The following is a 21,404-nucleotide window of genomic DNA, read 5'->3' as shown; positions in this document are numbered from 1 at the left end:
TTCCTGCACCCAGCTCATCCACTAACAAATGCCACTTGGAAGCTCTCATCCCATCTGTGTGATGAGAGGCACACCACGTCATTGTCATAATCCTGGTTTATTTGTAATGTTTTATTTCTGATATACTGAAATACCTACACTTCGGGGATGTTTCCTCTCCGATCCTTGGTCTAAACTATTTGCTAGATTTAGCCTAAAATTCTGAATAATTTTGGTTCCCTCAAAAATGCGTTTTCTGATGAATTTACCAGATTGTTCTGGCTCACCTTCACTGACAACCCCAAATAGTCCAATATCATGTGCCAAGCTCTTCCCATCTTTTTGGATTTGGACCATTAAACCACATGGATTTTCCCATGGAATGGTGTCCAGTGATTTAAGTCACTAGTGTCTCGTGAACTCACAAGTGTCTTCTCTTGTCCGAGACAAGTTCCAGTTGAAGCTGTATGTGTGGCTGAAGGAACTCTCCTCTACCTGCTGCCATATTCACCTCCGTCATTGCCCCCTGCAGGGAGCCTCAAAAGGAGTGGTTATACACCTATTCAGACTGCTTTAAGTTAAAATTGTCCAGTGGTGGTTTTAGTTTGTTTTTGTTTGTTTGTTTGTTTGTTAAAAAAATAAAAATAAAAGGAAGTTCCCTCATCATTTCCTCTTCAAAAAGCACCACAGGGGAAAAAACTTTGCATAACCTTACACCTTTATTACCCATGTGGAGCTGTACACCTCTAGTTCTTCAAACTTTATTGCAATCTAAAGGGGATAGATCAACATTTCCTGAGGGTTGGCAGGGCTGAAAGGAGGAAAGGAAAGGAAGGGGTCTGGCACAAAGAGGGCTGAAGGTGCCCACGGACAGCCAATGTGGCAGGGAGCAGCACTCCCTGGGTCGGCATGCGACAGCAATGCCCAACTTCCCTGATTTTGCTTTTGCCAAGAACATTCCCCCAAAGCTGCGGTGCAGGGTTTGGTCTCCCTGCGCTGCCGTCTCCTCGCTGCCTCCCTCTCTCTTCTCTGCCTCCTGCCTTTTCAGGACAGGGACCACCTTTTCATCCTCTGCCCGTACAGCGCCGAGCACCCCGAGGCTTTCTGGCGGCAGCTGGGGTTTCGGGGGGCTCCCCCAGCACAAACAACAACAACCTTCAAAGCGCCTCTCAGCACGCAGCTGCTCTGAGGGCAGCTTCAGGTTTCCCCCACCCCCTTCTCCCCATCCCTCCTTGCAACACCCACCTGGCAGCTGGTTAAAAACAGTCTTCGGGTTTTTCAGGTGTGTTGGAGGGATTTACCTGACATATTCCCCCCCCCCACACACACACCTTCCTTGCAGTTGAGGTCCCGGATTTCATGGCAATGGTAGTTAATCTAACAGTAGAAAGCTCTGCAATTATTTGGCTCTAAGGCTTGGGTGCTTGCCCAGCTCTGACACACGCATGCACGCACACACACACACAGGTTCACTTCTGCAGCGAGGGCGCGAGCGATGCCTCTCCTCCTCCTCCTCCTCCTCCTCCTCCAGCCCGTCACGGAAGGGCTGGCTCTCCAGCGAGGGAGTTCCACCTCCTGCAACTTTCTCCCTCGCTGCTCCCAACCTGTGCTGCCGGAGTTTCAGCCAGCCAAATCCCTTCTTGCAGGAATTTCTCCCAGCCCTCTCCTCCGCTCCGCAAGCGCCATGGACCCCCGGCAGCCAGCGAGCTGCTGCCGCGGGAGGGGATTTTCAGCGGCGAGGGCAGGGAGGCAGTAAACTTCAGGAGAGGTCTCTCCTGTCGCAACAGGTAAGGCACGCTGCTCGCTGCTGTGGGAAGTCGAAATGACTCAGGGAGAGGTCTGTACAGCGTGGATGGAGGAAGGCATGGAGGATGGAGAGATTGAGTTGTGAAACTGCTTTTTCGTGTGAGTAACTTTTGCTGGAAATGGCCCTGTCCTAAAGATTTGGGCTTTGGGACGCAAAGGGAGAGCTTTTCATCTTTTCCTCCCTTCTGGGAGCCGTAGAGTGGGGGATTATGGACGGAGCTAGGAAAACCTTCGGCCCCGTTTGCACGGAATTTGCACCTGGTCTTAACTGGACTTGGCTGGGAGACCTGAGCACACCGCGGCCAGAGCGGGCAAGTGGGCTCGGGGCAGTGAGGGCAGCAGGCAGGCGAGCAGGGGCCGAGCAGAGAAGCGCCCAGGCGCGCACACGGGGCAGGGTGCCTGCAGGGAGCGTGCTGGGGCTGGAGCGGATGGAGGTGCTGCTGCACGAGCCGTGATGGCGCCCGGCCGCGGGCTCGGCTCTTGCAACCTCACCAAGGGGCAGGCGGTGCCCCACCGGCCTCCTGCCCCGTCCTCCCCTCTGAGCCAACCCTGGTGCTGGCTCAGAGCAGGAGGATCCCGGAGGATCCCTGAGCGCAGACACGGTGCTGGTGTCTCCCAGGCCAGCTCTCGGTGCCCGTCCTGGTCCTCTCCATGACGGGCAGCAGAGCCTGGGAGCCCTGCGCACCCCAGCCCCTGCCCGACTCAGGAGTGCACACCAGCGAGTGCAGGTTTGCATCGAGGCAGGTCTTTTCGCCATCAGGTGATGGCAAACCAAGATGAAACCCTCCAGCAAATCCCATCCCAATCCGTGGCGCGCACAGGAATTATTTCTCCTGTACATGTGCGGTGTTGAGAACAGAGGTGAAAATGCAGGGAAGGAGACCTGGGCTTGGGGCAAACCAGGCCCTTCCAACAGCAGTTATCAGCTAATCAGCCTCCCAGGGCAATTAGAGGGCTCGGTGGCGTGCAGCGCTGCGGCTGGGCAAAGATCAGCTGTCACACGACGGGGCTCGCTCCGGACAAAACTCTCTTAAAAAAGCTGGTGCTAACTGTAAACTCTCCAGGGTTCATGGAAAGTCCTCCTGGTTTGTGGCTGGAGCTGGGGGGCTGCGTGGGGGCCAGCAGGGCTGCAGTGCTCCTGCTCCTGCTTTGCCCAGGCCAGCAGGGCTCGGTGTGCCCAGGCTGCGGGGTGGCAGGGAGCCCGCTGGGTCCTCCGCCCCGGGGCAGAGAGGGGTACGGGACGTGGCAGGAGCTGGTGCGGCGCTGCGGGCTGCCAGCTCCAGAGAGCCAGGAGGTTATCGGAGCCTCGGGGTTGGAAAGCAAACAGGCTGTATCAGGCTCCTGAGGAAGGCTGGGCTGTCTCGGTATTCGGGGAGGCAAAAAGCACCAGGCTTTGTATTGTGCACCCTTATCGCCTCCTAATACGCAGCGCACCTCTCCTTATCGGGACCAGTTCAGGGACATCCGCCTGTCTGATAAGTGCTGGGGTTCCCCAGGGACTGAGCAGGCTTCTAACCCCGCCGGGTGGGCTCAGCCTCTGCTGCTCTGCCCTCCGAGGGCAGCCGCTCCCCTGCTGCAGCCTGCGCCGTGAGCCCGTTTCAAACGCGAACGCTCGCAGAAGGCAGCGCGTCTCCCAGCCCTCCAACCAAACATGCATCACTCATAGGAGAAGGGAGAGTTCAAAGGAGGCGTAACACCTGGAATCAAACATCTGTTAGAAACTAATGCGTTTTGCATCCTACGCTGCTGCCAACTGCTCCAAGGCAAGTCCTAGAGGATTGTTGCAGCTACCTCCGCGCTGCAGAAGTGGCATTCCCTGCTCCGTGCTCCTCTCTTTGTGTTTTGCCACGTGTGGAGTGTGCGAGTGCAGCAGTACCTTGAGCACTGGCCTTTCTCCTGTATCATGCACAGGCATAAGAGGATTAAATACCCTCCTTTTTTTATTATTTTTTTTCCCTCTGGGTTGGCAACACTGATGCTCCATTGTCTATTAGCAAGCTGATTTGCTGAGCAAGCGATTTTCCTCTCAGCCACAGTTTTTTACTTGGCAATGGGGCAGGTACCGGTTTATTAGCAAAGAAACTTTCTTTCCTAATTCTTGGGAGAAGGAGCTCCAGGGAGGGGCAGGCTGCAAGGGCTGTTAGGAAGGTTTGTAGCTCAGAAATGAACGAGCAGCAGGTTTGAAATAAACCAAAGGAAGTATTATTTTTTTTTCATACAGAGGGCATAATTAAATTCTGGAACGCGTTGCCACAGGATATTGCAGAGGCGAAAAGTATACTCGGCTTCAGACAAGGTTTCGATCCGTTTGGGGTGGATGGGTGCAGAGGAGGTTGTTAAACACGGCAGCCCAAGAACAGATGATGCTCCAGCGGCTGTTTGGATGTTCTTCTGTTGTGGAGCTCCACAGGACTGATCCCTGTGCTTTGGGAAGGTGCCGTGACTCAGGCAGCCCGGGACGTGCTGGTTATGCTATGAACAGACTCCCCGGGCTCAGGCTGACCAGGACGCTGCCCTGCGTGTGCAGGCTGGCAGCAGGTGACACAGGTGCTGCTGCGTCGGTCACAGCTGCCTGCTCGCAGAGGTGTCGCAATGCCGAGATCTTTCAGAGAGGTGTTTCCAGCAGACGGTCCGGAGTGGGAGGGAGAGCAAGGAGAGCTGACAAGGACACGCTGCGGCAAGGAGACCAGCCTGGGCAAACATGCCTGTCTGGGGGTTAATCCTTCCTCGGCTGAATCCCCAGGCTCCCCAGGCCCTGGGCTTTGCAGCAGCTTGTATGGCTCCGGTACATCGGGACCGAGCGCTGTGGGTACAGAAAGCAGCAGCAAATTAGGTGGGCTGCCGCAGGCAGGATTGGGAGCCAAAGGGATTTTATTGGCTTGAGGGGATCTCGTTGCGTTCAGTAAAAGTCTGCTGCAGGGAAATTCTGTGGCACAGCTACCTGCGTCCTTTTACAAGTGAAGATCGTGCCCTGATCAACTCATTCATTGTGTCCTCAGTGTCCTTAGGCTGCCTCTGAACGTGCGAGAGGGGCAGCAAGGAGCAAGGCAGACAGATGGCAGCAGGCAAGGATGCTGCAGGCAGAGCGGAAAGCTGCTCTCCCTGCTCGCCTTCGGGCACCAGAAGGGAAAGACCAGCGGGGTGCTGGGCAGGGGAAAGAGCAGATATTCCTACTAGAGCAGGGACAGGTCTGCGGCTGAATGAGAATTGCCCGGGAGGAGAGAAAGAGACAAGGAAGGAGGCACGGAGGCTGCAGGGCAGAGCGGAGCCGAGCAGTCCGTCCTGCTGGGTGCTGGGCTCCTGACCTGCATCCATACGGGCACGTGGTCCTTTGGCCAAATCTTCACGCCAGGATGCTCTCAGACTCCTTCCCAACAAATTTTGCCAATCACAGGAGAACGTGTGCCTTCCCCAGAGGGAACCATGGGAAGGGCATCGGAGGGCTGCCGGCACTCAGGTGACGTAGCCCGTGTCCTCGCTGCAAACACCAGGGGTGGGTTAAGGCACGGACGAGGTCCCCCGGGGTCCAAGATCTCAGGGCTGGAGCCCCTTCAAACACGGGCTGGGGGGAGCTGAGCCCAGCCCAGACTCACATCTCCAGGGGGTCAGATGGGGGCTGTGTGCTGGGATCCCAGAAAGGATCTCACAGGCTTCGCAGCACCTAAATAAACAGCTGTTTCGTGAGCAGCAGGATTCATGAAGCTTGGTTGCCCGCGGCGCTCACTCTTGTGTGGATTCTCTGATGTCTAATAATTGGGTTGGGCTCACATTAGAGCCTTTTCTTCCAGCTGGGAGTCCTAATTTGGATTTCTCTCCTCTCTCCTTCTGATTTTCACAAGCTTGTGCAAACCTAATTCCTTTCAAGTCTTTACCTATCTGGTTAAATTTGGCCGAAACTGGCCGTTGGATCTAGAAAACAGCAGGGAGAACCGACAATGTGGTCTCACACAGCAGCTTCCCTCAGTGGTCTGACGACAGGGGAGCAATTATCAGTGCAGGATGATTCGCATCCCAAGCACGAGGAAAATGTGAAAGGTTCCCTATGGCTTTTGGCAGGAGTTAGCAATCAAGAGCGAGCCCGGGATCCCTCGTGGGCTCTTGCAGCCTGTGCTGACGGTCACGGCACAGGCGCTGGGCCGGCGAGTTTGCAGTGACCGAGGTCTGTGGCCCTGTGCACTGACAGCCTCCGTGGGAACCGGCTCCCTGAGAGCGGCCCCGGCAGCGGCAGGGTCAGGGCACGCTCACGCGAGTACCTGGAGGCTGCGGCTGCCTCCTGTGCCAACACGCCTGGGCTGCTGCTCCCCGCTGCCCGGCCCCTCGCAGCCTGCCTGCCGAGCGCCTCCCACCCAGCTCCCTTCCCTCCGGTACTGCCCGTCTCCAGCCCCCCAGTGCTGCTCTGTGTCGTGGGCAACAGGCAGCCAGCCCCCATCAGAGCCACCAGCGGGATCTGCCGTGTCCTGCCCGGCTCCTGGCTGTCCCAGCTGCTGTCCTTGGTCAAGGAGACAGTCACCATTCCGACAGCTCCTTGGTTGTCCGTGCAATGGCAGCTTCTGGACCGTGGGTAGGACTTACCCCTGCTGCGGGTAGCTGGGGAAGAGAGGGAGTGATCAGCGAGAAGGGGACAGGCAGGGAATGTGGAAGGGGGTTAGGAATACTGCATAAGGGTGCTTCCCTGTGCCCATGGTGCAAGCAAGTCAGCCCCCCCGGTGCCACGCTCCCTGTGGGACAAGAGCCGGTGGCAAGGCAATGCTGGCCCTTGGCAAGGGCTGGGTGCTGCGGGGTGGCTGAGCTGCCAAGCCTGGGGGCATACAGCAAGGTGTCGTGGGGGTCGGGGAGCTCAGCTCCAACCCCAACGCCAGAAGCAGCAGCAGAGGCTCTGCTTCTGGCCCCAGGATGCTGTAAAGGGGACTGGAAAGGCGCTGCATGTGTCGTGTGGACTTCTCCAAACCCAGGGCTGCAGCTGGCTGTGACATCAAGGAACCCCTTTGGGAAGGGGCACCCCCAGAGCTCCTACCCGGTGACAGCAGTCCCAGGCAAAGCCACCACCACGTCCTGCTCTCAGTGTGAGGTTCCCTCACCTTCCCCAGGCCTCCTCCAGGGATCCCAGACCCCCCCCGAGAGCTCCGTGGCTCCGGAGCTGTGCGATTGACTCTTGCTCTGGAGCGATGTCGCAATGCCAAGGCAGATAAAGATCGCTGACCCTTATAGCTGTGTGGGAAGCTCAAGCCTGTTCAAGTTCCGCGCGCCTCGCAGACGAGCTCCTGAAGCCTCACAACAGCGACAGAAACCTCAGCTATGTGACACACCGAAGCCAGGCGGTACTCAGCACGGTGCTGACAGCAGTACAAAATCAGGCTCCCTGGGATCCTTATGGAGCACTGGCTGGAAAGCACGCATCGTGGGTGGATGGGGGACAGAGGAAAGCCTTTGGTTTCAAGTGCAAGGTGTTGCCTTGCACGTGGAAAGAAGAAGGGTTGGAGGTGAAGACGTGTAGGGCCTGATTGCTCTGGTGAAGGAGCAAACCAGGGTGGCAGGCAGAGCAGCGGGACACGGCCAAAGCCACCAGGATGGGGCAATGGGTCCCCAGGAGGAAGGGGTGAGCGGCTGGCTGGGGGAGGCACCGTGGAGGAAGGTGCCCTTAGAGGCAGCCTGGAGCCCAGCATCCGACCGGGGGTGACCACCAGCTGTGGGGACAGACAGACCTTGGGACCGAGCACCCCACTGTGCTCTGCTGCCAGCCCGGATCGTGGGCCTGGTGGGAGCCTTCGCTGGCCAAGGCAGATCAGACCCTGGGAGTGCTGCAGCACCTCGGAGCGAAGCAGTGTGTGCCCACCCTGCAGCCAGCAGCCCGACCAGAGAAAGGGCTGTCCCAGCACCAGCCTGGGGCCTGGACCACTCCACCCAGGTCGGTGACTCACTGGCTTCCCCACAACTCCCTCCGGAGTTTCCATTCCTCCAACACCCCTGGGAGCCTGCTCGCCCAAGCTCCCCGTGGTACCCGATCTCCCCAGGGTTAATGCGCTTGCCTGGTCCAGCAGGTAGGTGATGGGATGAGCACCTCTGTGGTGTTTGTAAGACTGCATCTGTCCCGCTCAGGAGCTCTGTGTGAATCTTGCAGTCCGAGTGAGATCCACTGCTCCATCGTGACGTAGGCCTGGGTTGTAAGAAGCACCCGCACCAGGTTTTAAATGACCAGCTGCCTCACTCCAGGCTGTTTAGCAAGCTGGAAACAATTTCCAAAGGTCTATCCAAGCTATTTGGAGATTGGAAAGATGTGACAGGGAAGGAACAGCCCGGCTGTGCCCTGGTGAAATCTGCAAGTCCAGCAAAAATCTGTGCCCACATGAGTGCAGTCCCCGAGCAGGCTGCTGCAGAACTGTCCTGCCAGCTCCGGCTCTTCAAAACCGATCCACAGGCACTGGAAAACCCTGAGATAAACTGAGGAAGGGAGCACCATAACTTCAGGGACAATTTACGTTAGTTTTCTGGCCCTGTGTTGTACCTCCAGGATGCGTTTCTTCTGCTTCGCTGCAAAACCAAACTCTGCACAACCAAATCCGGAGCCCTAAGGACAGTGCCTGCTGCTAGACTGGGCTCAGCACTCCACTGAGAGAAATGCTGCCGAGAACATGGGAACGGCTCCGTGCCATGGCTTGGGAAGGGATCAGTTTGTTTGTTTTGCAAAGTCCAAGAGAAACAGTTCAAAAAATACCCAGCTCCCCGCAGAATGCAAACCCCACAGGCCTGGCTTTGTTAGATGCCAATGGGAAACTCAGCAAAGCTAAGCGAGGCACCAAGAACAGGAGGACCTGATCCCAACAGCATTGCTGCAATGAGGAAAGGGCAAGCATTATCAAGCACCAGCCCCCGAGCAATGTGTACATGGGTTATTTTACTGCTGGGAATCGGAACATCTCACAGACAGCCCAACACCTGCACAACAAGCGGAGTTTTCAATCGGTGACTTTCCAACGTGAAAAACCCCATGGACTGCTTTCTGATTGACCCTACTCAAAAGGTGGCCATAAGGAGATTGCCCTGACCATAGCTGAGCCCCTTCTGCTCCATTGCCACCAATGCAGGAGAAGACAGAGTCCCAACTCCCACTCACTTTCTCAAATCCTCATACCCACAATCTTATAGGATTTTCTGCCTGTGCTCTCTGTCTCTATTCCCCTCTGACCACCAAACTTCAGACCCACCTCCGAGCTGCCCCACTGCTGGTTATTAGAACAACCAGACACATCTCCCTTCTTCCCCAGCTCTAGTGCTGGGAGCCTCCAAGGTGTTGGTGTGCTCAGGGATGGTTTGGGTCGGTATTTACCCAGGTGAGAGGTTGTTTTGGTAATGGAGAAACAATGGAAAGAATGGAAAGAAAAAGTAAAGAAAGAGAAAGAGAGATAGGGAGAGAAAGAGTTTGGGATGCATGCTGAGAGAAGAGCTGCAGGGAAAAAGCTATTCTTATTTTCCCATCAAAATTATGATTTTTCTCTGCTCTTCTGATCCCAAAACTTCAGGCCAAGCCCCCACCGCAGCCAGCGAGGGGAATGCTGCTCTTCGTGCATTCGTCTTGTTTTGTGTTTGGGGTTTTGATTGCTTTTAAATGCTCCTCTTGAAGGGAATCAGAAGGTGGGGCTGGGGCCACACCTGCTTCCTGGCAGGCTGCAGCGTTGGGCTGTGGTACAGCCAAAAAAACACGGCAGCCCCACGCCCCGGGGCCCCCGGGGTCCGTGCCCCAGCCCCGGCCGCTCGCCCCGGCCGACGGAGCCATGCCCTGCGCCGAGCCCCCCGCAGCGCCCGTCCCCGCAGCCGCCCCACGCACAGGCTTTGAACCTCGGCGCCGTGTTTGTTCCCTCGTTTCAAGCCAACAGATTGGGGCATGTCTCTGACAGAGGAGCACAATTTGGATGTTAAATTTAGACGCGCGCTCGGGCTGTGATTAGAGATACACGAGTGTTTACTGGCTCTGCGGGGAGTTTGCATCTACAGGGCTGAGGGCGAAGCCCCTCGAGGCTCTCTGATCCTCGCCTGGTGATTAGGAGAGGAGGCTGAATCACCACCTAATGATGCTCTGGTATTTCCCCCAGTTGGGAGCTTGCCTTCCTTGCCTTGCTCCATCCCAGCGAGGGGCTTTCTCCAGCACATCTGCCCCCTGTGTGCACCCAGCTCTGGGAGGGCACCGTGCCCAGGGGAGCCATGCAAGAGAGGTGCAAAGACCAAAGTATTGGGCAAAAAGCAGGATCAGAAATATCAGTCCCCGTGAGGTGATGGAGCAGGGCTAGGTGAGGGTATTTAAGTGCTTAGTGCTTGCAGCCCTGAAGCAGGTATGGCCCTTGCCCATGAGTCCCACGGATCGCGCACTGGCAGCACAAGGACATGGGACAGCACAGCTCAGAGGAACGGGCAAAATGTTTCTCCTGATCTACCAGAAAAAATTTCTCACAGGTGCAGATCTTTTCACCCAGTTCTGACATGGAAATCCTCGAACATCTTTGCAAGTACCCCTGAGCTTGGCAGCACTGCTCCTGCCTGGCTGCCCAGCTCCTGCCTCCCTATGGGATTTTAAGCGCCAATTGATTTTATTCCATTTCCACATTATATGCAGCTTTTCCCATGCTGCAAGTTGCCATGTTTCTGTTAGTTTGTTACTGACACCCGCCAGGGGAGATCGCACCAGGGCTTTCCCTGAGCCAAGGCTGTAGCTAACCGGGTTTGCCCCGGTTCAGAGCAATGTGCCCCATTTTCCTGTTGAGCTTCACAACAGCTTTTGGAAATGGCCCAGTCCCATTTCTGCACGGTTCTGCACTGTGAATGTGGTGTAAATGATTCCACTTTCTGCCCATAAGCAAAATGACCTATACACTAGCAGCTATCATTCTGTCACGTTTAGAAGCTGTCCTTATAATCTCTACATCCAAACAAATATGAAGCTGCTAGAGCTGAAGGTTGGTATATGGAAAAAGAGAAGAGGATCTGGAAGGCCATCTCCATCTCTTATGAAGCAGTGGGCAGAATAAAGGTGCTGGAGAAACCTTGATTTAATGGGCCACACCGCTTTTTGAGCCAAATAAGAGACGGTCTGATAGCTGAGCTTGTATTCCAGCTGCTAATTAACATGAGGACAAGCTGGAGGGACCTTTAGCACATCAAGAGAGCAAAACTGTTAGCATGCCTTTTACAAAATTCTGCTGCTCCATCTGCAAACGTGGTCTTGTGCAGAACTGCGCAAACAGTAATAGGATTTCCCCAGTAGTAGTGGTACAGAAATTGTCCAGGCAGATACATTTGCAGTAATCGAGGTAATGAAATAACACATCTCAGAGCACGGGCAGGTGCTGGCAGGGGGCATGAAGGTCTCTGTGTGCTAACGTTAGGGCTTTGGGCATGGGGCCTGCTGCAAAGAGAAACTATGGGACTTCAAGAGCTGATAGTGATCCCTACTGGAAAATTCTCCCTAAATTTTGGCCGTGCCTTTCACTTTTTCAGATTATTTCCAGAGGAAATGAGGCTTCTGCCTCGTGCCCTGTGTGTGTAGCAACTCTCCGTCCCTCATAATAACTGCTGAAGCCATTGATTGCCTTCAGCCCAACTTGTAATTGAGAGCAAAGCTCTCAGAAATATGAGGTCACAACAGGTTTTGCAAAATAATTACCTGGACAGAGGAGCAAAACCCCACAGAGGAAAAAACAGCAATCTGAGCGAAGCCCTTCTTAGATGTCAGGAAATCTACAGGCAACAGCCAGGTTAAGGACATTCCAGGAGAGATTAAGAAGAAAGTTTGCATCTTGTTAAATGCCAGAAAACCCACTCCTTGCTCAAGGTTATCCTCCCATATTGAATTGCTGGTGCCCAAGAAGGCATGTGCTCCAGCTCTGGCTTTTCTTGTGGTTGTGGAGTTCATAACGTCTCTGCCTTGTGGGTTCTCTGATGTCTTATAAGAGATGAGTTCACACTGCCATTTCAGTACAATTGAATTAAAAAGTCAATTAGCCCAGATACAAAGCGATCGGCTTCATTAATTCTTCTGCTCATGGAACAACACTGTATTTTTGTTGCTGTTTTATCCTGCTGTCTTATTCCACTCTGAATTCTATGTGACTTTTCCTGCTCCCCAGTCCTAGCAGACACGCGCGCACGCAGCGTGCATACACCTTCTTTCCAGGTTCAGCAGTTGAAAATGTTGGAAGGGAGCAGCTCTAGGCAAGTCCCTACATGCTGCAAAACTTTTAAGCGCGGTTAAGTAACAAGCAGATCTTTTAAGAACATGGTTTTCAACTCCTCAGAAGGAACAGCGTGCCTTTCTGGATGAGCTAGCACTGTCCTCCACGGTTTTCTTCATATGCTGTACATTTGTGACTGTGCTGTATTTCCTATAAGTGATATGATGTCATCACAAAAATGAGTCTGAGTTTTTTTCAGTTATGGCAAATCCAAATGGCATTAACTCGTCTGAAACTCTGATATTCTCCTAGAGACAAAGGCTTCAACTCTGCTTGAGACCATTTGTTGCAAATAAATGGCCACAGCAGGGAGATTGCTGGATGATTGGCACCTACTTACTAAGGAAAATGTGATTGGAAGGGAGCATCAAATTTACAGCTTTGTATTTATCAGTAATTAGCTATCTCAGTGAGAGAATATGACACAGATTGCTAGTTAGGCTCCAATAATTTGTTCCTAACATTCAACTTGACTTATAAACTAAACTAGTTCTGGCTTTTAAAGAGATGAGTCTTGAAAAAGTGTCTGGAAAAACAAGTCTTCCCTGTTTCAATTAGGAATGTGCCAAATGACTGGCAGGTACTTGATATATAATTTAAATTTAAAAGAGGAAGAAACAGTTCTAGATAAAGATCTTCAGGGATATCTAGGGGAAATATATGCACCTATATTTAGCTCATCCCTGGCTTCAACCCCTAAATGCACACACAGCAGCACGCACTTAGCTTTTGAAAAGAACAGGCCTTGATCCTTTAACAAGCCCTGCAAAGCTCACTAATAAAGCTACAACCTTGTTAATCATGGATGTGCTCCCCGGTTCCTTCTGTGACATCAAACTCACGTCTTTGATACTCCATATTCACAGAGATAAATCACGAAACCACAGACTTTCACGAGTTGTTAGAGAAGGAAGCTGATGGCGGGTGGTCATGGATGACAGGAATCCTGACCCTGGGGCTTTGCCATGAGAAGGAGGAACCAGGGAAATTACTCAGCAACTGACGGAGCCATGGTGAAAGTGTCTTGCTAGAAAACTGCCCTTTCAAGCAACGCAGATGTTCCAACCAAAGGCAGATATAAGAATTAGAAAAAGGTTTTGGTAATTGTGATACAACTTGACTGTGAGCTCAATTAGAGTGGGCAAAAGGGCCTTATATTATAGGGCTGGCTGTTAAGAAGGAATTTGTACAACGTAGCAGGGCATCTCTACTGGGAAAGGAGGAAAGATTGCTGTAGGAGGAAAAAAGGAAAGGGAAGACAAGCCACAGGGAGAGACATCAAGTCACAGTTGGTGTGTTGGCTCTTGAAAATATTTTGCAAGAACTTCTGTGGAGAGAGAAGTTAAGATGTAGAAGGGAAGATGGAGAAACAGATTGGAGGTGAGGTTTGGATTGGGGCTGGGCAGTTCAAATATGCTGTTTGACTAGGGAGAAGGCAGAACTGAAGGGGGGTAGAAACGATATGCAGAATAGGAAGTCGGCTTGATCATGAGATTTCACAGAACATTTCACATGGCATTTCACATTTTTACTAAGAGGGCAAAAACTTAAGGAGAGAAAGTGAAAAGTCCTGGGGGGGACAGAACTCTCACTGGGACAGAAGGGAAAAAAGAACTGAGCTACCAACCATGCTGGCAAAAATCAGGGTAGAGAGAGTACAGAGGTGAAGACTGAGACTTTTCCTCTAGCACACTGGCCTTAATAAAAACGCCTCTCTTCTATACTTGCCAGAACTACCCATGTTCTTCCTTTAACCTCTGCAGGACCTGAGGAGACACCACACCATGGAAATCATTACCAAGAGGCACTTCCTGAGTTTTGCTGTTTTACTGGTGCACTGCACGGTCCGTGAGGCAAGCTGTGAGAAAGGCAACACTTCCCCTCTGCACTTCACCCACTTCTTCTACAATGCCACCATCTACGAGAATTCAGCTCCCAAGACCTACGTGGAGAGTTACGTCAAAATGGGGATTTACAAGACAGATCCCGAGTGGGACATCAGATACAGAATAGCCTCTGGGGACACCACTGGTCTCTTTAAAACAGAGGAGCACGTGATTGGGGATTTCTGCTTCTTGAGAATAAGAACCAGGAGCAGCAACACAGCACTTTTAAATCGGGAGGTCAAAGATAGTTATATGTTGATAATCAAAGCCACAGAGAGCACTTTCGCCTACGAAGCCTGGGCCAAAGTCTTGATCCATATTCTGGACAGAAATGACTTGAAACCTCTCTTTTCACCCCCCTCCTACAAAGTGTCCATCAGAGAAGACACTCCTCTGAAAACAGTGGTCAGCACGCTCAGCGCCACGGACGCTGATGCTGGCCAGAATGCGGAGTTCTACTACTCCCTCAACACCAAGTCGGACCTATTCACCGTCCACCCCACCACGGGAGCAGTTATGACCATGGGCAGGCTGAACAGCACCCATCGAGGCAGGCACCACCTGCAAGTTTTGGCTGTGGACAGAATGAGGAAGATCACGGAGGGGAATGGCTTTGGGAACCTGGCTAGTCTCATGATCCAAGTGGAGCCATCTGCCAGGAAACCCCCCTCTATCTCCACGGTGAAGGTGACACCTCCTGACTCAGCTGAAGACTTTCTCTATGCAACCCTCTCCGTAGAAAGCGGTGACTCGGAAGCAGGGATAGATTCAGTTGACCTTGTGGATGGAGATCCAGGAAGGCATTTCAAAGTTATCACATCCTACTTCGGGAGCACAGAGTTCATGATTGTATCAACCAAAGAGGTCAACTGGCTACTTTACCCCTTTGGTTTCAACCTCAGTCTGCAAGCCAAGGACAAGAGCAAACCACCACTTTTCTCCCCTGTTAGAGTTATACATATACCTCCTGCCAAGTATGTCTCTGCCAGATTTGAGAAAGAAGTGTACCGGGTCCAGCTCAGTGAATTTTCCCCAGCTGGAAGCCAAGTTGTTATGGTGAAGATTACACCAGTCTTCCCAAATCTTAAATATGTTTTGAGACCCACTCCTAACAGCACAAATTTTAAAATCAATCCTCACACTGGACTGATAACTACTGTCAGAGCAATGGACTTCCATGAACAATCTCATTTTGAACTTGAAGTTACAACCACTAACAGCCATACATCCACAACTGTTTCCATTGACATCATTGACTGCAACAATCATGCGCCAAGTTTTAGTCAGTCTTCATACCATGGGGCCTTTGATGAGAACGTTCCTCCTGGTACTAGTGTCTTAACAGTAATGGCTACAGACGAAGATGAGGGAGACAATGGCTTTGTAACTTACACCATAGCCAACCAAAAATCAGTCCCTTTTGTCATCGACCCGTATTCTGGCATCATTTCCACCTCCAAGTCGATGGACTATGAGTTGATGCAGAGATGGTACCATCTACGAGTGTGGGCATCAGATTGGGGCTCACCCTTCCGTCACGAAACGGAGGTGTACGTCTCCCTTGTGCTCAACAATGTCAACGACAACGCCCCTGTGTTTGAGAAGGCAAGCTGCAGTGGCAGCATCCCCCGGGATTTTCCTGTCGGCAACCCTGTGGCCACAGTCTCTGCAATCGACAGCGATGAGCTGCAGCATATCAAATATGAAATCAAGTCTGGCAATGAGTTACGGCATTTTGAATTGAATCCCATCTCTGGAGTAATATCCCTGAGAATATCTCTGAGAGATCTTCCCTCTGAACAGCCACTCTTCTACTCTTTGAAAATAACTGCAACAGACGGAGAGAACTATGCTTTGCCGACATCTGTAAATATCACTGTGGTCAGCCAAGGTCTCCCAGTTAAAATGCAGTGTGAGGAAACAGGAGTACTGAAGCAACTGACAGAGACAATCATACACTCCATTGAGTCTCAGTCTCAAGGCCATGGGCAGGATGATGAAACTTCTCTGAACTTGCACCTTATAAACCATAATGCTCCCAAATTTGATGACAGCTTTCCACGATCTATCGATATCATAGAGACTGTTCCCATCAACTCAACTATTGCAGACCTTTCAGCTGTTGATCCTGATACTGGTTTTAATGGGAAGCTGGTCTATGTGATCTCGGATGGAAATGATGACAGTTGCTTTACCATTGACCTGGAAACGGGTCTACTTCAAGTCCTCAGTCCTTTAGATCATGAACGAACCAGCTTTTACATTCTTAACATTACTGTGTACGACCTTGGCACACCACAAAAATCATCTTGGAAACTGCTGGCTGTGAATGTGTTGGATACCAATGATAACACTCCTAAATTCCCACAGGGTGCCTACTGGGTGGTGGTACCTGAAAATGTAGCAATAGGGACAACAATAGCTCAGCTGAAAGCAGAAGATGCTGATACGGATGATAATGGGAGGGTAAAATATTCTCTGCTAACCCCCACTGACAGGTTTGCCATTAACAGTGTCACTGGAGAAGTGACAGTCACGGGTGCACTGGATAGAGAGTCGTGGCCCTGCTACGTGCTGAAAATTGAAGCTAGGGACCAGCCCAAAACAGGCTACCAGCTGTTCTCCGTTACAGATCTCACTGTGACTCTGGAGGACGTGAATGACAACACCCCGCAATGCCTCCCAGCCCTGAACAGTGTGAAGGTCCCAGAGGACCTGCCTGTAGGAACCATTCTCCTCTTTCTGGAGGCTTTTGACCCAGATGCTGGCTCTGGGGGAGAGGTGAGGTACAGCCTCATTAACGATGAGGAGATGATGTTTCACGTGGATAAGCTGACTGGGGCACTCCGGTTAGAGAAGGAGCTGGACTATGAGAAGAAGGACTCTTACAATCTAACCGTGCAGGTCAGTGACAGTGGGAAGCCCTTCTCTCGCTCTTCCCTCTGCCACCTGGAAGTGAACATCCTTGATGTCAACGAGAACTTGTACCCACCACGCTTTGCCTCCTTTGTCTTCAAAGGCTGGGTGCAGGAGAACAGCCCCGAGGGCACATCTGTGATGATGGTCACAGCAAAGGATATCGACAAGGGGAAAGATGGAGAGGTTCAGTATTTCCTCCGAGAGGGCACTGGCCTGTCCATCTTCCGCATTGAAAAGGACACAGGTAATGACAGCTTGGTTTAAGGGTGCACCTCAAGGGCTTAAACCACGTGCTGTTTTACTTTATTTTTTTACCCAGTGCATCCAAATCCTCCCTCTTTGTGCAGGGATATACAACGTGCCTCCCTGTGTATGGGGAGGAACAAGCATGGCTTGTCTGCTCTCCCTCAAAATACCCAGACCTTTCCTTCCACTTTTGTACCGAATTACCCTCAGCACAAGCAAGCCCTCACCTTCCACACAATCTCACATCCACGCAAGGCTGGTGCCAAGGTTTGTAGCTCCAGCAAAAGCCAGGAGGCAGAGCAGAGAGACAGACTGGTCTGGCATTAAGGTAAAGTGGTCTGAGTGCCCTAGATCCCTCACAAGCCCTTCCTGTCATTCTTCTAGGCACCATCCGGACCATCGGACCACTCGACCGAGAAGGGACGTCTCACTACTGGCTGACAGTGCTAGCTCTTGACCTGGGAACAGTCCCTCTGTCTTCTGTGACTGAAATCTATATTGAAGTCACTGATACCAATGACAACTCACCTCAGATGTCCAGGCCTGTCTTTTATGCCTCTGTGATGGAGAATTCCCCACCAAACACATCGGTCCTTCAGCTCGATGCCTTAGACCCAGACTCCAGCTCAGAGGGAAAACTGACTTTTCACATCCTAACTGGAAATCCTCAAGGACTCTTCACCATTAACCTCGTTACAGGTAAGACTGACCCGACTCGGCATTGGTTTTTGAGGCTTTCAGGTGCCCAAAGGATGTTTCATATTCAATATAAACAGCCCGCAGAGCTGCACTGTCATGCCTTCCTTCTGCAGCAAAAGTCCCAGTCTCCAAATACACGGTGTGGGGAGGCTCACAAACAAAACCCTCAACCTGAAGGCTGCTATTTGCAGCCAGGTGGCTCTTAGAGCGACACAGATGTGCTGTTTTCAAAGTCCTGCACAGAGTGAAGGAGCTGCGTTTAATATTCCCCCTTATAAACAACTGGCCTACTGCACAGCCTGAGCCAAGAAACACCCTTCTGGAGGTGACTATTTGCTCCTGGGACAGAGCAGGGCAGGATTAATAAAAATGAATCCCACTGCATTTAAAAGCTCCACCCATCCTCTGGTACAATTAGCGTAGTTAGTACAGTAAGCCTCTTCTGCCATCTTCCTAGACTGTATCTTTCATCTGAGGATTAATTACCAGATCTTTCAGAGCCATCAAAAACCCACTGATGTTTGGTGTAAACAGCTTCCTCAAACTATCCCAGCAGTGCTGACACTGGGCCAGTCTGGCAAGGAAAGCTGCGCCGTGCCCTTCGCTCCATCAGCTCCTGCGAGGAGAGGGAAGGGAGGGCGCAGAGCCTCACTTTGGGAGAGGATTAATTGCATGACTTTGATCTCTTGTGGGTGATAAAAGCAGTTCACCTACTGCAGCGGGAGAGCAGCCTGCTCTCAGGTGGGAAAGGAGCTGGGTGTACAGAAAAAGGCTAGTGCAGCTCTCAGTTACGTGTTCCCTGGTGGCTCTCTGGCAGCCCTCTACTGCTGGCTGGGAGGAGGGTGTTTAGAAAGTAATTGTTATGCTGAAACACTGAAATCCTTCTGGTTGCAAGAGATTCATAGGGTGTCTGTACGTGGCACCATGTGGATACAGCTGGAGATGTCAGCTGCACCTCTGCCACCCCAGCTGCAGCTGCCTCCAGTCAGAAGTCTTTGAGCCAGGTCAGGGCATTGCTCTGTATCCGACCTTCCCGCATAGCCCAAATAAATGTGCACAACTCAGCCCCGTGGACAGCTTGCACAAGTGCTGGGTTCCTGCTTGCACCCATCACCCTGCAGGAAACCCAGCCTTCTCCATGCTCTTAGCAAGGGAAACTTTCACCCTGGTGCGAGCACAGCCCCACAAAGCCATGCTCCAAAGCTGCTGGGTTTTATGAAAAGACGAGGGGCACTGGCAAAATTTGAACATCTGCTAATGAGACGCCTCACCTCTAAGCCAACCCTTTAATTCCCATTTTAGACAAAAAAAGCTCTGTCAGGTGTGAGTCACCTCCCATCCATCTCTCTCTACAGTCAGGTAATTTGCATGTGAAGAGTGATACCTTTGTCAGTCCCATAAGAAACTCAGGAGCTGATCTTATCTCTTGGCCAGTTGCTGGAGGTCTCTTCTTTAAACCCTGAGCTTGGAGGTTGTTTAAGGACCTGCTTCCAAGCCTGATGAGGATTCAGTTTTCCTTTTCTTCGCATGAGTGTTATCCAAAAGAACAAATGATTACCTGCAAACATTGGCATAAACTGAGCAGTTTATATCCTTGTGCTTACAGTATCTAAAGACAAGTCATCTGCTGCTACTGCCAGAAAAAATATCACAGCTTGTCTAAAGTTCTGAGCTGCAGGCAGCTTATTGGAACCCCTGTGATATTTTCGTTTTGCAGATAAGGACATGCTAGTTGCTCCATTAAGTAGAATAAAAAATACAATCTTTGGTCTCGGCCTGGTAGTGCAGTGTTGGCAGATGAACCGCTGGTGCTTCAGTTTCTGGTCACTTGTATCAGTGCAGGGTTGCATTCAAAATACAGTTGCCTTAGTGAAGTGCTAATCAAAGGAATTACTTTTAAACAGGAGAAAAGAGAAAGCACTGCAAGTATCTGAGCACTGCAGTGCTGCTAGAGCACTGGGGTTTATTCTGGAATTTTAGTTAGGACATATCTTTTGTTGTTCAAATGCAATAAATGCATCTCTTCCCTTATTAGCTAGAGGAAATCATCATGAAGAGACCCGTTAGCATCTCAGCTCCTGAGATGGCAGAGGTCTGTATGACCCAGCCTGCCAATGGTGAAGCACAGCAGGGCCAGTGGTCAGCTTGGCAGCACCCTGCTCCCCTGGGCAGGGCTGTCCCTGTAGGAGCCCCTTGGCAGAGAGAGAGGGGAGGAAACTTGCTCTCGTCGTGCGCACCGAGGGAATTAAGGACCCGACTGACTCCTGCAACAGGCATGTCTACACCCGGAATAACCCTGCAGAATAGCCCTGGATAATTGTTGAGGGCATGGTGCCACACTGCTGCAAGTAACCTATTTTTGCTCCTGGAGCCAGCTCGTTCTGCTTTTGATGAAGTATCCCGAGAGGAGGGTGGGCTGACCAGAGGAGACAGACCCAGCAGGGCCCCTTGACTTCTCCTCCTGGGACCTTGGCAGGAGACAAAAACAGCCACGACAACTGTCCTCAGCAGGGCTGGGCTCCTCCAGCAGCCCTGAACCACCACAGAAGGGCTCTAAGCTCTTCCAGCTCTCAGTTCCCTCAAGAGGGTGGAGAAAAAGAGGGAAAATAAATGAAAGGCTAATGAGAAGAGGGAATAAAACTGCGCAGCGAGATGAAAGCTTTCTGCCATGGGCGATGGAATCTCTCCAGCCCAGCCTGGCAGATGGTGCAGAGCGGCTTTTATGGGAGACAGATAGAGAGATAGAGAGGATAGATGGAGAGATGGAGAGAGAGTTGGGTTTGGGGTATTTTGCTGGAAAAGTTTTCAGCTTGTTTTGTGCTGGGTTTGAGTCCCTGATGCGAAGCAGCAAGTTCCAGTCCAAACAGGACTGGGAGGAATGAGGAGACTGTGGCAGGAAGAGTCAGGATGAAGCCATTTCTCCTGCTGAAAGGCTGTCTGGAGAACCCTTTTGCCTTGGACTATTCATCTCCAGCTCCTACCTATTGCTCGTTCTGGTGTTTCTCCTGCTGTGTCAGTGTCCCCAGGCTTCCCATGGATGCCTGTTGTTGTTTGCATTGCTCTCCGTGGAAGAGCACCCCAACACAGCCCTGAATGTGAGGGCTGGCTGCACTGCTGCTGCCCGAGCAATGTACCACAGCTCCAGTGCACACGGAGCAGTGCAAAGCCAGCTCGAAACAAAAGGGGAGGTGATAGGAAGAGAAGAGAGAGTGTGGAATGGAAACAAGAGTGGGACAAGAAAAAGAGGATTTCAGGGGAACAGCCTCTTCCCCTCCCCAGCTCCTGTGAAAGCCCTGTTGCTTAAAAACCTGATTCTGGCTATTTTAACTATTTCAGATTTTCCTCCCTGCAGCCAGGGCGGGGGGCCAGCAACCTCCACCCCAGCTCTGCTCTTGCCAGCAGAAGTTATTACTCTTTTTTGTTCCCTGACAACAACACACTGTTAATTTTGCTGCTCCTGTTCCAACACGACCAGCTTTCCTCTCTCCCCTTTCCAGGCAGCGAGCGGGAGAATCGCAGACAATCTTTCCCATTGCTGCATGTAGATAGGTGCTAGGGCAGGGCTTGAGCCTAGCTGCACGTAAACAGCAGAAAGGATTGTTTCTGGACCTCCAGGTGAGCACTGAGCTCAGGTAGTTGGCCAAGTGCA

General features: G+C 51.8%; 1 protein-coding gene across 1 annotated transcript in view; it reads left to right on the top strand.

The window, feature by feature from the left end:
• Window positions 1–777: 777 nt before the first annotated feature.
• The window catches only part of FAT2 (FAT atypical cadherin 2), a 57,685-nt gene continuing 37,058 nt past the window's right edge, over window positions 778–21,404 (top strand). Inside the window, exons 1-3 of the mRNA XM_083798876.1 lie at window positions 778–1,766; window positions 13,769–17,054; window positions 17,441–17,755. Coding sequence (XP_083655002.1) covers window positions 1,425–1,766; window positions 13,769–17,054; window positions 17,441–17,755 — 3,943 coding nt within the window. The 5' untranslated portion in view covers window positions 778–1,424. The remainder of the gene's footprint in view (window positions 1,767–13,768; window positions 17,055–17,440; window positions 17,756–21,404) is intronic.

This window comes from Anser anser, assembly GCF_964211835.1.
Source record: "Anser anser genome assembly, chromosome: 14".
In the NCBI taxonomy this organism is placed as follows: domain Eukaryota; kingdom Metazoa; phylum Chordata; class Aves; order Anseriformes; family Anatidae; genus Anser; species Anser anser.
The sequence above is the reverse complement of the archived record's forward strand: the minus strand, read 5'-3'. Positions and strand labels throughout refer to the sequence as shown.